Genomic DNA, 16,166 nt, shown 5'->3' with positions numbered 1-16,166 from the left:
GGTGGGCGTGCAAGCCAGTGCTGAAGTTGGCACGGTCAGCACACACAGAAGGTTAGTAGAAAGCTCAAGAGACAGTGCCGTCCTGCCTACGATGGTGATGTGGTACGGCCAAGCTGCCTTTTCAGAGGGCCTATCTTTTCAGTGTGAAGTCATTTTTAAAAATAATAACCTGTTTTTTTCTGACTAGCTTAAATTAGGTGGACTTGAAAATGGTTCTGGATGCAATTAGATTATGCTGTTTGGACAATAAACTCACCTTGACCTAAAAAAAATCCTTCCTGTAATTAACACATGGTGATATGGTATGCAGTGATGTTTAAGACAGAGGCAGCGTCTGCATCTCAGTTCCACATTCATCGGAGGCTGAACTTGACACACGACTCCCTTGTTGTGCTGCAGTTCCGTGTATTCGTCGTCAGGTCAGAGGTGCGCCTGTGCGGTCCATCCCTGACCTCGCAGGAGGAGCCAGGGCAGCCCTCACACACACTGTGGAAACCACACGTGGTTTCTCTGCCGCCGTAATTGACAGCTCCCCCTCAGCCACCTGTACAGTCGTCTTAAGAAATCACGCAGAATTTGCCAAACAGGCTAAAAGCCAGCATAATTAAAAAAAAAAAAACCATTTATTCCAAGATCCATGGGTTTGAGGCTTTTCACAAGTTATCACAGAAGTGAAGACGGAACTCAGAAACAAGTGTTCGTAGCTGCAACACTTACAACAGAATCAGCGTCACCATGACCCTGATCTAAAGGACTCAGGTGTCTCCCTCACGTAGAATCCATGAGGAAGGTCTCGAAGTCTAGGTCCAGGTCGGAAACGAGGGTGTTTACAAAGTCATCAATAGAAGGACACTTCTGAAGCATACCTGCCAACAGAGACAGATAGTCAGCCAGCTCGCTTGGGGACAGCACAGAGCGACAGACAGACAGCACGTCCACATGGTCGGGGATGCTCGGCTTCATGAGCCGCGAGCTGGGAACAAGGACGTCTCAGAGTGTCCAGGCAGTGCCTGGGCTCTGAGCTGTTTCTTGTTTTATTGCCTTTTTTATACTATCTCACCAACACTTAGCTTAGAGATTTAGACCCAAATATGTTTTGGAGATATTACTGTACCCTTGGGAGCCCACTTGACCAGGAGTGCAAGGAACCACACCTCAGGTTTGGGGGCCGGGGGTGCTCCCACCAGGCCACCATCTGCAGTGGAACGTAGAGAGCTTCGGGCAGGCCTAGGGCTGGACCCACAGACACGGTCGTCCCCACTGGGGAACATGGCCACAGGGACTGGCCAAGGCCTGGCTTGTACGGCGGTCATAAAGCAGCAGAGCCAACACGTCCCTGTCAGCTCCTCACTAGACCCCATGTGCTTAGGAACAAAACAGATGCCACCATAGTCTCGCCACAGCCCAAAATATTTTCATCCTCGTTCAAATCCAGGTCCTCACATCTCCATCACAGGGACCATCTGAGGAGTAAGGACTGGCTATTGGAGGAGAATTTCATTGCTGTGTCTTTAATTGCAAAACTAAAGTTCAAAGCAATTTTCTTATTACAGTAAAATAGTTCCTAGGGACGAGAAAAGCCCCCTAGTCCTCCCGTGTCTCTAGCGATGGGATGTGATGACTCAGACGATGGCCAGGCAGTGCCTTCCACTCCACGTCTTGGAGACGCAGGCTCTCACATAAGCAGAGCAGTAAACCCCATTTGTGCATTTCCTATGAGCCAGGGTTCTTAATGCAGAGAAGAGTTGTGGGGCAAACACTGAAATATGACTTTTGGTCAGATTGTTATCCTGTCTCACCATTCCCTTCCTTGTAACATGTGAAACATCCTGTAATTACAAACTAAAAATGACCTCTCACTTGTAATTAAATGGTTAGAACTGTCCGAAGGTGGGGCCGACCTGTGCAGTGAAGTGTGGCCGCCAGTCCCTTGAAGTGTTCCCGTCACCTCCACCAGTTGTCCATGAACACAGAACCCACCACCTCGGGGCCACACCCTCTCCAGGGTCACCTGCAGCCACTTCTGCGTCTCAGAGGACGGCCGCCTTGGGGCAAGCGGAGAAACGCACACATGCTCGGGGGAGTTTTAAATAAAACCTGGCCCGAGAGGAGTGGTTGGACTGTCGTGTGTGTGCTGCGACGGGTGAAGACAAAGGTTCAGAGAGGATGAACTAGTTACCAGGGCGGGAATTCTCCTGCCACACGGCTGCAGTGTCCTCGCTTTAATTGGATCTAAGTGTTTGCAAGTGTCAACATGAACTAACGACTTCTACACAGGGAATCAAAAACAAAATGTTTTCAGGCAGTTCCACAAATAAGAAAAACTGAATTTAGCATTCACATATGTGGATGGTAAAGATTCCAGCAACACGTGGATTTTTTTTAATAAAGCTGGTGAAGATGTTCTCTGTGTCAAGTCTTAGTCTTAAAAGGCTGGTGATGGGATGAGCAGTTTCATAGCGCCCCCAGAATCCGCTGAGGGCCAAGTCCAGAGCGGGTGGAGCTGACACATTCTCTGGAGGGCAGGGGCGGGGGGCGCAGGGGGCTGAGACTGTAAAACAAAACCGAGGGTAACTTCCCCCTCTGAGGGACACGTGGGTGGTGGTGTAAGACAGAACGGCTGCAGGGAACCCTCAGGGAAGCAGAGTGCCACCTGCCCATCCTCTGCGGGCACGCAGGGAACAGCCCGTAAAGCAGTTACGATGATGAGTTAATTTATTTTCCTCCTTTTCCCTGAGAGGCGAATGGGCTGATAAAACCTAGGGCAAGCCTGAACGTTTCTGTCTCGACTGCCCTGCTAAACCAGTGTGTTCATGACCTTGGAGGACCGGGTGGCTGTTCCAGGCCTGATGGCAGTGAACTAGGGTCTCCAGGGGTTCCGGGGCAGGCTCCGGGGACCCCACCTGAGCTGGGAGCTGGGCTGTGTGCAGTGCCGTAGCCTGCCGCTTGGGGGCTGCCAGCTGTGGGTTATGTGTGCACCCGCAAGGGACACCATCCTGGCTGCCACACTGGGGCGTCTGGGTGGCAGCGGGGCCCCCCAGGTACGGGGCTTCCTGCCTTCCCACACCCAGCTTGGTGCCAGCCCTGTGCCCCCCGGGGACCCACTCCCGGTCACGATGACGGGAGGCCTGGGACACCAGGGCAGTGAGCCTGGTACAGGCGCCCGAGCAGCTCGTCTGCCCCGACACGGAGCCTGGAAGCTGCATCCTCAGCTGGCTTTTGCTTCTCCCCTTGACTCTGCGGCCGCCTCTGTACTGTTCCCCCAAATTCCTTTCTGCTTGGTCAGCCTGAGTTGGTGGTTTCTTTCAAGAAGATTCCCACCTGATAAAGAGACTAGTTAATGAGAATTTAATGATACCCGGGGGACACTGATATTTTTGTTTGAGGACCAACTTTCTAGACCCAGGGTTTGGAGTAAAACTAAGTGCTTTCTGCTCTCTTTTCTCATTTAAATGACCACATCTTCCCACAGATATCGGAAACAGGTGACATACAGGCAAGCTTTACTATCAGATCTCTTCTCTAATGTCACTGGCGGGCAGTGAGAGCTGTCTTGGCCTGAGACAGGGGAGAGTCCATCTCTGCCCCCAGCCCCACCTGCTGTGTTGGGGGGTGTGCTGGGGGCAGGGCGAGAAGCGGGGGATGCTCTCTCCAGAGCGCGTGGTTCCTCCTGAAATTGCTTCTTTCCTGGTGGAACTGGAAGGCCCTGCCCTTCTGTCTATGGGCCTCGCAGTGTGATGGGCGCTCATGGGCTGCACGTGCGCCCAGGAGCCCAGGAGAGGGGTGGATGTGGCCCCCACACCTGCGAGGCCAGACCTTCAACACCTGAGGCGGCTGGGGTGGGTCACCCCTCAGTTCTTTCTAAATCAGAGGCAGAAGGCAAGCACGCTCCTACATTTCAGGCACAGCGCCGGTACTTGGTTCAAATGAAGGTATGTCAGCCAGGGTTCTATGAGAGTTAAGGCCCACAAGCATCATCTGTTTAGGGACCACAGCCCAGCTCTGAACACCCAGGGGAGCTGCCGTGGGGGCCGGTGCCGGGCACGCTGGGCTTTCAGGCCAAAGGGAACATTCCCTGGCTCAGCCCAGCATCTTACAATCTCAAATTTCCAGCTGTTCTCTTTGCTGACTGTCCCAAAGTCTCCCTCGGAAGGGTTAGCGAGGAGGGATACAGCAGAAAGATAAATTCCTCCTTTCCTGAACAAGACTGCATCCTGAAGGTGCCCCTAAAGAGGGCACTGGCGGGTAGAGCCAGGGCTGGTGAGTAACCCTGGTCAACCACCCGGTTCAGGGCCTTCAGCCCAGACTGGACTTCCGAGACTCGCTCCTGCTAGAAGCAGCCTGAGCGGAGGCCGACTGGTGAGCAAGGTGTGTGTCTCAGGACCAAGACACCAGCAGGGTGTCGTCTACACAGCCTGACTGCTGTAAGCATTGAATAAGGTGCACTGAACACGTGGGAAAGGCCCTGTATCTGTTAACAACCACCATCAGAGTGAAAGCTCAAGGGCTGAAGGACAAGGTTGCTTATTTTCTGCACAAGTTGAATTTCAAAATGCTATCTGTGATTAAGTATTTAGGGTTTTATCATCAGACACAATCCTGAGCTGATTATCCAGCTAATGAATCACAGCTTGCTTTGTATTCTCTGGCTTTTCCATCTGCTTTTGATGAGATAACTTTATCTATGGAAAGAAGGAAACAGAAGTGGTAACTAAAATCAACCCATTTTCTACCTGTTAGCAGCTGTGATACAAGGTTTACCAAAGAGACCATGGGGATGGTGGAGGAGTCCTGGAGATGAACAGGGGCGATGGTCACACGGGGCTGAGGGCACTGCACTGCACATTCACAGTGGTTAAAATGGGACATTTTGTGTCATACACACTTTACCACAACTTAAATAAGAAGGGACCAGAAGCACCAAGACAGCCTGTGACTGGCCCACACACTCAGCGGCCGTGGCTCCGGCAACACGGGACGCCCCAGACTGCGGGTCATCCGTGCGAACCACCCTTGGGCCTGAACACCCATCCCAACAGTTCACGGGATGCGCCAGACCATGGGTCATCCACGCAGACCGTGGGCCGCCCTCAGGTCTGAACACCCATCCCAACAGTTCACGGGATGCGCTGGACCATGGGTCATTCACATAGACTGTGGACCGCCCTCGGGTCTAAATATCCATCCCAATAGTTCATGGCATGTGCCAAACTGCAGGGCATCCATGCGGACTGCGAACTGCCCTCGGGTCTGAACACTCATCCCAACAGTTCACAGCCACTTTTCATGCTGAGATAACGTTATGTGCCAGACTTGACCAGATCGATGGGAACTGTAGCCCGAGTTGGCCTGGCCGAGTGAAGCGAGCTTTCTGAGGTCAGAGCTCACCCGAGGGCCAGCTCTCCTGGGCCTCAGGGCTCCTCTGTCTTGTTCTGAAGGTTCCTGGGTTCCATGCGGGGCTGCCCACGCTGTCCTCTAAAGGTGGTTCCACTACCTACTGTCAGTCCCGGAAAATGAGGACATTAGCCACAAGGGAAACTCCGTTCCTCCTTTGAACTGAAAACCTCCCCAGCCCTCGGCTGGGCAGCACCTGCGCTGTTCAGAGTTGGGCTCTGCCCCGTGCCTGCCTGTGGGCGGCCGGGGCCGGCATGTCCGGCCAGGTGGGAGTGGACATGGGAAGTGGAGCTGCGGACGTGCCCTGTTCCTCATTAGTTTATCCCAGTTTCATCGTCGGATTTAAGAATTCCGTTTACTGAGTACCGTTCTGGGTTACAAAACATTTTGCCTTTTGAAGCTCCACGTCTTCCTCAAACAAACACACCCACACATCAAACAAGTCCACGCCCTCTGAAAAACCAGTGCTTTTACAAAAGGGAGGCTGCAGCCTGGAGCACCCAGGTGCTCCTTCCGGGGAACTGGGCTTCTGCTCACACGGCTGTGACTCTGGTTGCCGTTCACCCGTTACTGATGCCGTGCTCGCCCCGAGCCGCTGCATCCTACGTCCGCTTCCCCGACACGCTTCCCTCCCTCATTCCTGTCCTCTGCACGAGCAGAGGAGGTTCTGCCAGCCAGTGTGTGGTCAGGACCACCGCCTGCCTGTGAGCAGACACGTGTCCTCACTGAGTGAGGCCTCACTCTGCCGTGAAACCACTGCCGTGCGGAAGGCAAAGGTACCATCATCTCCATCCCTGGGACGTCCTGCCCGGGGCATCGAGAGCATCGTCTGAGCATCTGGGGACAAGGCGACTCAGCCGCCGACCGTGGTGACAGAGCGGCCGGCAGGTGCGGCGCTGACACACACACAGCTGTGCCCAATGCGAGTGCGCCCTGGTCCTCCGGAGAAGTCAGAGATACCAGCAGTCCACACAGCACAGGGGGTGGGGAGCGCCTGGGCCTGAACTCTTCTAGTCCTGTCTCCACGGGGCGACCTTGGGCAGGAGGCCAACCGAGCACCCTGGGGCTGCAGACACGAGGGGACACCGGCAGCGCGCTCAGCACGGGCGGCCCCCGGCCCCCGGGTCAGCGTGGCTCTCACTGTGCTTCTCTTGCCGGTACCTTTCCCCTCCTGTCTGTTCAACTCTAGATTCAAAAGCGGCAGAAGTCAGTCTTAACGGCTAACATCCAACGTAAAGTACCTTAGGAAAGTCAGGGCATAAGGCTACTGCAACATTTTAGTAAAATGCTCATCCTGAAGGGAAAAGAAAGTGCAGGAAGAAGAAAATAATGTAGGGCTGAAATTATACAGTTATTTTGAGGGTGTGATTTAAGATTTCAAGAATTTTTAAAGTGAAAGCTCTGTTTTGTTTAAACTGGTTGAAGGGAGGATGTGAGTGGAGTTCAGCTGTTGTCCTGACCCTGCCGCTAAACACTCAGTACCCTAAGGAGAGGGGCTTACTTAACGTACCCCAACTTGTGTGATGGGGTCGAGTATCTGAGACATGCAGGCTCGGAGATTAAGGAAGGGTTGTCCTGTCTTTCAGACTTTAATGTAAAGATGAACTATTAAATGAGAAAATCAGGTTTAGGTACAGTCATCCTTAATCTAGTTTCGTTATTAGTGACGTTAAGAGTCTCAAGGGGAGGGTTTCTGTAGAGACGGCTGGAAACAGTCACTAGGAGACACCTTGCAAATGACCTTTCAGGAGCTAACCAGGTTAAACCCAGAGAAATGTCCCTTCTCTGAGCTCTATGGACGTCTCAAGAGCTGGTTAGCAAACATGTTTCCATCCCTCCCGTGGAACCCGCCCGCGGGCTCTGCAGTGAGCAGAGCAGGGCTCCGCCCTGGGGTGCCTGAGGCTCACGGCCCTGGCCCTGCAGGTCGCTAAGGGCTCTGCATAACGGGGGGCGAGGGGAAGGGCCTCGGCCTTACCTCTGTGAAGGGGGTCACACCTCCCAGAGCAAACGCGGGCGTGTTAAGGGGCCACCGTCACCCTGTCACCGTCCCCAGACCTGTCCTGAGAGCGACTCCTTGTGCTGAGCTGTCATGCTGTGACTGTGACCAAGGAGGTCACCTGGAGCCGTGGGGGCAGGAGCCTGGCTGCCCGGGGGAGGGCAGGGGCTGGACCCGTGACTGCAGGGAGCGTGCGGAGGACACGTCCACTCGCTGGGGCCTGAACACATGTGGCATGTGATGCAAAGTGCAGTCAGCACAGTACAAGTCAAACTCTGCTTAGAAGTTACCTTCCCCAGAGGCTTTTCTTCATTGCTAGCAAAACATATGTTGGTTGAATTTATTCACTGGAACACCGACACCGTGGATAGCAGGAAAACGCAAGGACCATGAAGGCTCCAGGGCCACATTTACAGACGGAAAGACCTGTCCCTTCCTGGGAAAGTGACTCCTCCTACCTGGGTGAAGCTGTCACCCATACCCCAGGTCTAGGAAACACCCATCCGTTTCTGGCCTGTGTCTGCGGTTATCTGACTGCTCTGTCAACAAGTCCTGGGATCCCACAATCCGTTTGTTTAGAAGAATGAAAAGCTGCACTCTTTCTGGGAGGGCATCTTCTCTTCTTGGTTTATCCTGTGTTGGAAACACTGACCTTGTCTTCACTTTTAGCTCTTTGCATCTCTATTCACTGAAGGTTTGATCCGTGCTGTTTATAAGCAGAGGATATGATGAGCTCTTGCAAGGGGGTGCTGTACAGAATGCTGCCTGCCTCCAGGACAGCTGATGGACTGGACACCCCCGGGGACGGCAGGGTGGGGGACGCGGCTGCAGACTCCGGTCTGATGCCCGCTAACGGGAGGGGCGTGTCCCGAGCCTCCTTACCCCTCGGCAGGCGGCCTGCCCTGCAGGCTCAGGTCTCTCTAACTCTTCTGTTACCTGTGTCTGTTGTGCTGACCGTGTGATGTCTGTCATCTCCTCTCCCAGATCCTTCTGTGCTCCTCTGTATCACTCCGTCTGCTACTCATTCCTTCCAGCGTTTTTTAATTCCAGTTACTCAATTTCTTCATTTCTGATTGGGTCTTTTTCACATTTTCTAGTTCCTTATTAAAATTCTCACTGTGCTCATGTATTCTTTTCTCTATTTCAGTTAACATTTTTATTACCAACGCTTTCAATTCTTTATCCGATACATTTTTAATTTGTTGCTTATTTTTCAGGGTTTTTCCTTGCTTTTTAACTGAGAGCACGTCCTCTGCCTCTGTGAATTCAGGTGAAACAGGACCTGGGGTGAAGGGCTATTGTCACGAGGGTGCATTCCTGTACAGACCGTGCGAGTCTGACACCTTTGTGGGGAGAGCTGGCTCTGACCTGGACACGCGTTGTACATTTGCTCAGGGTGAGCTGGAAGCTGTTGCTGTGGTGGGGTCTGACCCCCAGGATGCTGGCAGAGGAGCCCCGAGACCAGGCCTGGGCCCTCTCTGCTCCGGGGTGCTTCCCCTTCTCCCTGCACGGGAGGAGCCGAGGTGCCCGCAGGCGCTGCCCCGGCTGACACGGCCGCGGGTGCAGGCCCCTCTGTCCCTCACAGCCTGTCCTGCCCTGTCGTGGGGCTGAGCCGTGTGGCCTCCCTGTGCCCTGGGTGGCGGGGCCTGCTCCCCAAGGCGAGGTGGTCTCTGTCTCCCCGAGTGCCCTCCCAGGGTGCAGACCTGAGCTCTGTGCTCACTTCCTCAGCTGTGCCTGTACACGAGTCCTGCTGCCAGTTTCTGGTTAGTTTCCAGTGACAATCGCTGCACGTGTGCATGGATTTTTGATGCGTTCTTGGGGAAGGTGAGTCCCATGCCCTCCTCTACTTCACCATCTTGTTGGACCCCCCCATAATCACGTTTTTAACGGCCTGAGAAACATCTGACCTTCTAGGTAAACACATTAAGTGCGTTCACATAACAGAGCCTGCGGGCGGACCCTCTGTGGGGCCGGCACGGTGGGGCCCAACCACCCCCTCCTCTGAGAGTCGAGACTCTGTCGGAGCCCTGACTGACCACCTGGGAACAAGGACCCAAGAGGGATGTCCGTCACCTCATGTCGCCCCAGGGGTCGGGATCAACACGACTCGCTGGTGCTGACCATGAACACCAGGCAGGCAGTGCTTCCCCCTTCCTTCCAGAGCACAGGGCGGAAAGGGGGGTCACCGTGTGGCCCACACTCGGGGCACACAGCACCCAGTGCCTCGAGGGGGGCACAGCTGCAGCATGCACCTGAGTTCTCCCGCACGAGAGGTCCGTCCCGTTTGTTTATTCAGTCACTCCTGTTGGGGCGCACTTAGGCTGTATACTTTGTATGTGTTATGTCCCAATGCTGCCTTATTTACTTTTTTGCCCAAATTGTTGACATTTTGGCCACTGTGCATTGTTAGGAGCCGGGCACCCCTGACACACACACACACACCAGGCCATGTGTGTTCCTGAGCACATGGTCCTCTCCCGGGCGGGTGCCCCCGGCCAGCCCTGCCCCGGGGAGCCCCGGGCCCTCCAGCAGGGAAGGCGTCAGATCTTCTCCCCAGAGGAAGGTGTCGGACCAAGCTTGAGTGCTCCCGGACCAAGGAGGCTTCTATGGGAAAGCGAAATTCTCTTTACACACAGGAACAAGGGTAGCCCTCTGGAATATACAAACCACAAATTCTGGCTTGTTTCTTGAATAAAAGTAATAAGCAACAAGTTAGAAGAGATGATATAGGATAATTAGAGCAAAAATGAATGTGTTTTGAAAACCACAGAGCTCGACAGAAATGTAAGGTATTATGATTTTAATCAGCTTACGGAGAGGCCCTGTGGGCTTCTAGACTTGGGTTCCGTGAGTCAGTCTGGCAAGACAGAAAAATTGAAGGGAGTTTCACTGAGAACTGACTCATTTATCTACATTTCTTTTCATCTTATCTGATGTTTGGTGCTTTTTAAAACTCTGTCAAGTTAGAACATTCTCTGTTTATGGGCACACTGCTTTTGGCCAGAAGTCATAAAGCTAAGAGTTTCTTTTCTGGAAAGGGGAACAGGAATAAAGCTGTTTAACTTTTAAAAATAACCACTTGAAAGACTAAAACTCTTGGGCTTTGCCCTTTCCTTTCCGCACAGAACTCTGTGCAGAGGCTGCATGGGCACCGGGACCCACAACCAGCGGTGGGAACGTGAGACCCAGCGGGCAGGGCGCATACATGGCTGTGGTCAGCCTCGTCCGGGGGCCAGCAGGCCAGAGCGTGCCCGCACTCGAGGGGGACGGCTCTGCCACGGAGTCAAGGAGCTCACGGGGACACACGGGACAGAGAAGCTCACTGCTGGTTGGGGGCGTCAGGCAGGCCTCGCCAATGGGAATAGTTAGGATGTGGCATCAAACACACAGACTCTGGGGAATCACTGAGGCCTCCAGGCTCAGGCCACTGACATCCTCACAAGTCTAAGACCCACCCAGACTCAAGTCAGATGTTACAGATGAGCTGAGAAAGATGTGTGAGGGGCGTGAGCCTCAGGGTCCATGGGGACGGGGTGGGGGCAAGACCAAGGTCACAGGGTTTAGCGAGCAGCAGGGCAGGAGGCACGGGAAGGGGAGGTGTCTCAATGTTTTGGGTTTTTCTGGTCATTTAAAGATAAAATCTGAACCTAGGAACAAAACAAGGGCCACTTACTCAAGACCTTTGGATAACATGGAAGAAAGATAAAGTGGTCTGCGAGGGACGACAGACCCTCCTGTGAGCAATTCACCTCTCTTCTCAGAGTGTGAGACAGTACCGCTCTGACCCCACCAGCCTCCTCGGGGCACCAGGTGTCACCTCACTTGCATGCTTATCTTCTTCCTAGAGAACCGTTCAGTTTCTGAAGAGCTTGTGAGAGAAACTGTTCACCACAGCACACCTAAAGTTTTCTAGTATGTTTTTGAACACGACAAAATGAATATAGCATATATCATCATGGTTTAAGCAAAAAGTAATGTGATGCTTAAACCAGAGAACACTGCAGGGTATGGAATGTGCAAAGACTGCAACTTACCCCAGAATTCTTGGATTTGGTCAGGTGTTGCCATCCTGTGTTTAGTGGAGGATTAAGTAACTAAATACCTTGCTTAAAACACCCTTATATGAGCTATGGATGTGTTTAAAACGAGATAAGGACATAATTTTGATTTGAAGATTAGAAAGAAATGTTTTTTCTTTCCCGCCTGCATGCGGCATCATTTTTTTACAGTTGTGCCAATGTTTTAGGTTGTAATTTAAAGGGAGAAACTGAGTATAAGTAAAAAGTGTAATTCATGTCATGGCAATAATATTCAGAGAGAGCTTCCTGGGACTCTAAAAGTGTTAATGGGTGCCTTAGTGTCAAATATTTGATAGTATCAACAAAGCATCTGATTAACTATGACACTCAGTCATGGGCTTCACAGACAACCAACCCTGTTTCTTTTTAATTGGAGTTTAACTGCTTTATGATGCTGTGTTAGTTTCTGCTGTACAACAATGTCGGTCAGCTGTAAGTATACATATGTCTCCTCCCTCTGAAGGCTCCCTGCGACCCTCCCATCCCCGCCCCCAGGTCATCACGCAGCGCCGAGCCGAGCTCCCCGTGTATGCAGCCGCTTCCCACTCGCTCAGTGCCTCATACAGCATGTGTGTGTGTGTCAGTGTTGCCCTCTCAATTTGTCCCCCTTGCCTTCCTCCACTGTGTTCACAAGTCCATTCTCTAAGTCTGCGAGTCTATTTCCTGCCCTGCAAATAAACCACACTTTGTCTCCCTTAGGGAAACTGACTATCTCGAGTGATTTAGTAAAGCACCAAAGCTGCTACCTGCAGATCCAATTCTGTTTTACTGTGTAAGGACTATCTCCCCCCTTTGAGGAAGGAAATGGCTTTTTAACTACAATTTTGTTTTATTCAAGTGGAGTACAGAGTTTTGAGAGGGATTCTGTGGATTTACCCCGAGGTTCCTGGGCAGAGTTAGGAGAGAAGCCCGCGTGTGTGGGCATCCATGCAGACCCTGCCCACTGAGTGAGTAACGTTAAAGCTCACGTGTGCCATGTTCATCACTCAGATCCCAAGCACAATGCAGGGAGTCCTGACTGATGAGTGGCTTGAGGTTCCTCTGAAATGCTCACTCTTAGGTAAGTCAGGAGATTAAACAGTTGTTATTTGGTCACAGAGGTACACAACTTGAGAGTAAGGGCTCTGTTTCTTTACCTCCCGCTAATTAATAGAACCCTTTACAGGTCCCTAGTAAGTAGTTAGACTAGATGAAGCACCTATGTTTTCATAGAAGAGTAAGACCAGCTAGATTGAGCTGTCCCTCCAACTCTGACTTGTCTATCACTGCCCAAGGCCGTGAGCCACAGTCCAGGACAGTCCTGCTTTGGGGCTCAGGCTGGCCGCACGCCCACAGAAGAGGGGATGCCCCTGATGGTCTTGTCCTACAAATCACACCCTCTGCTCATCTGCCAGATAACTAAGCGTGTGGAGGAGTGGGTCTGGGGGGATGGTGTCAGGAAGATGTCAGTGCCCGTGAGCAGAACCAGCTGCGATCCGGATGCTCTATCTTCTCTAGTCTGAACCATAGGCTTGCTTTTCTCTTGTGAGTATGAGTTTCAGCGTGGAAAAATACTAAGGTTCCTGACATAAAAATGTTTCATGTGAAGAACAGACTTGCTGGAGAGATGACACAACAATCTTAGAAGCAGAGGAGAAAAATACACCAAAGAGGAAACTCTGGAAAGGATTGGTGTTCTCCTCCGGCTGGGGCCGTATGTGGGTTCATGTTTACACGTGCGGGCGTGCAGACATGGGGTCGGGAGGGGAACACCGAGTGAGACGCCGCTGGGAGCGCTCACCCAGGACCCCCGTCACAGCAGGCTGCCCGTCTCCACAGCGCCGCGGCCTGCCAGCCAAGTGCACGCATGCTCACCTGAGTCCACACGGAACGTGCAGCTGGCTGTTCTGGGCTCCGAAGGCACAGGTTTGAGCCTGGCTCCTCTGTGCCCTGCCTCATGCAGGCTGGCACTGAGCTGCCCCCACCAGCGGGAGGGCAGAGGGAGCAGCCTCTGCAGGGAGCTGCTTGGGAGAGTCAGCCAGTGCCTCATCATGAGGGTGACCCGAGGCGATCCTGAGGGGAAGCCAGGGCTCACCGCGAAGCATGGCAGGGCTGGGGTGGCTGACCTGCGTTACATGCTTGTTGCAGCATCGGAGAGACTGACCCTGGTTGTGTGCACCCTCCCGGGAGGGCTGTACATCCAGAGTCGCCTCCAGCACTAGGCATGGCAGCAGCTGTCGGCCATGGGGCTGGGATGAACCAGCCGGGATGGACACGGCCCTTCCCATGAGGACAGCCGTGCAGACCCAGGCAGCAGTTCTCGGCCATGGGGCTGGGATGAACCAGACCCTTCTCATGAGGACAGCTGTGCAGACCCGGGCAGCAGACATCACCTCACCCCTCACTAGCAGGACCGCGGGGTTCAGCCTGAAGACAGCGCCACCCAACTTGGGGCGTCCTCCTGCTGCACCATCAGAGGACCCGCCGCGGTGATGCCCACACCCCGAGACATCAGCACCACCCACCTCTTCTTGAAATACCGTGACAGTCTCTCCCATTCACAGTTAGATTTTCGTCCAAAACGCACAGGAAAACAAGCACTGTGCTGTGTCACAGAGCAGACTTAAGTAGGTTCTAATTTTTAAACAAGTAAAAAAAGCCCACCCTGATGCCATGGAATTTCTAAGTGTATACGGCCGGGCTTTCATGAGAGGTAAGAATGAGTTCTTTAGGCTACCCACTGTAACCTATCAAAAGCTAAGGCAAATTTTCTGAGAATTTGTAACAAGTTTCCGATTAGAGTGTTAGGAACATTTTGAGAGCTAAAGCCTGAAATTTTTTTCCTCATCTAAGTCAGTCAGTCACTGGCTTGTCATCTGGGACACAGTGAGACACCCTCATAGCAAGGCCGAAGCATCCTCTCTTTAAAAGAAAAAACAAAACATGAACAGCTTTCATCACAGATGATGCGAAACAAACACACACACATCTGAGAGCGCGTCTCACTTTGGCTCACCTTGCACCATGAGCATGGGCTCCCTGCCCCCGCCGTGGGCCAGCATCTCCCGGCGATAGCGCTCCCCCGCTGCCCTGTGGAGACGGGGTTGTTAGCACACCTTCAGATACCCTCCACACCCCCGAGCCCCCAGAGGAAGCCACATGGATGTCACAGTCACAGAAGCCGCCCTCCATCATCTTCTGGTTTCTAAACATCCGATTCCTATCTTCACCTTACTCTACAGAGACCAGCAGTGATACGTTTACTCTAAGGGGACAACTCTAGTTTTCACTGTTTGTAGCAAGCATGTGCTTTGTAGAAAGGATTGTGTGTTACATATCTCCTCCTCCATCATCTTTAGGATTACTTCAGTGAAGAGGAGAGATTTAAAATCATTTAGGCCATTCTCCCAGCAAAGAATTGGAGATGGCACCCAACAAACAGAAAAATAACAGTGACGCAAGAGTGAAGGCATAAAAACGTTCAGGAGAGGCCTAGGCTATGGTCAGAGACAGTGGGGTGTGGGGACAGCAAAATAGGTAGACTGGAAGCATTTTTACAGACAGAAATTCTCCAAATTAGTGACATCTGAAAACAACTTATTTAGTGCTGAAAGTGAAAGTGAAGTTGCTCAGTTGTGTTTGACTCTTTGTGACCCCATGGACTACAGCCTACCAGGCTCATCCGTCCATGGAATTTTCCAGGCAAGAGTACTGGAGTGGGTTGCCATATCCTTCTCCAGGGGATCTTCCTGACCCAGGGATCGAACCCAGGTCTCCCGCATTGCAGGCAGACACTTTTACCATCTGAGCCACCAGGGAAGCCTACTTTTTAATATAGAAAATGCAACTCCTTTAATGCAAAATAACTAAAGTTAAGTAAATAATGCTTTCATTCCACTATTTCTGGAGGCTCTTTATGTGGGCGATTTTGTGACTGTGGTCTCTAACCTGGAATGTTGCTAGCATTTCAGCATCAAAAACACGCTGACATCAGATGCTAATCCTGGCTCCGTCCTGAAGGGAGCGCTGGGGTGGCGTGTGCCCCAGACAGGACCGTGGGCGGAGGCTGGGGACGGGCAGTGAGAGGCCCGCCTGCCCCTGCCAGCCTCAGCTCTGCTGCCTGGCTTCCAGCCTGGACTTTTCAGAACTGGGACCAAAAAGGATCTTTTGATAGAGCTTAGACATTTTCTAGTCCAATGAGTATTTTTACTAGCTTACTTTCATGTCCATAAAAATATAGCAACTGCATGTCTAGGCGAGAATGCGTACATAAACAAGGTACAAACGCTGGGGAACACATGTACTTAAGGATATGCGGTTTTCTAGTAAAGTGTGATTCCTTTAAACAAGAGAGTATTTTGCCTATTTTATATAAATCTTCAGTAAAGAACTATAATCCCCAGAGTTGATTCATGGTATTCAATTTAGGCTTTAGAGCCTCTGAAAGTAATAAAACCTAAACAACAGCCCAAATGTCCACGGAGGTGCAGAGGGTGGGAGATGAAATAGCATGTGGGCACCGGGCTATAAAACACTTAGAGACTCTATCACATCAGATTCAACTGAGAATGACTATTAACTGATGAGAAAACTCAAGACTGTGCCAAATGACATGAAGAGCTGAGGGGTTGGGGTTGGGGGGAGTGAAGGACTAGGCATTAGCAGACCTCATCTTGGTCTGGTTTGTTCACTGTGACGCCTTGAACAAATCACCAGCC

The 16,166-nt window shown here is 52.1% G+C and overlaps 1 protein-coding gene across 1 annotated transcript in view; it reads right to left on the bottom strand.

Moving 5' to 3' along the window:
• Positions 1-601: 601 nt before the first annotated feature.
• MIPEP (mitochondrial intermediate peptidase) overlaps positions 602-16,166 on the bottom strand; it is an 80,501-nt gene continuing 64,936 nt past the window's right edge. Inside the window, exons 19-20 of the mRNA XM_061133326.1 lie at positions 14,465-14,538; positions 602-866 (exon numbers count right to left, since the gene is read on the bottom strand). Of these exons, the coding sequence (XP_060989309.1) occupies positions 769-866; positions 14,465-14,538 (172 nt within the window). The 3' untranslated portion in view covers positions 602-768. The remainder of the gene's footprint in view (positions 867-14,464; positions 14,539-16,166) is intronic.

Source organism: Dama dama, chromosome 30 (genome assembly GCF_033118175.1).
Source record: "Dama dama isolate Ldn47 chromosome 30, ASM3311817v1, whole genome shotgun sequence".
NCBI lineage: Eukaryota > Metazoa > Chordata > Mammalia > Artiodactyla > Cervidae > Dama > Dama dama.
This window is presented reverse-complemented; position numbering and strand designations above follow the sequence as displayed.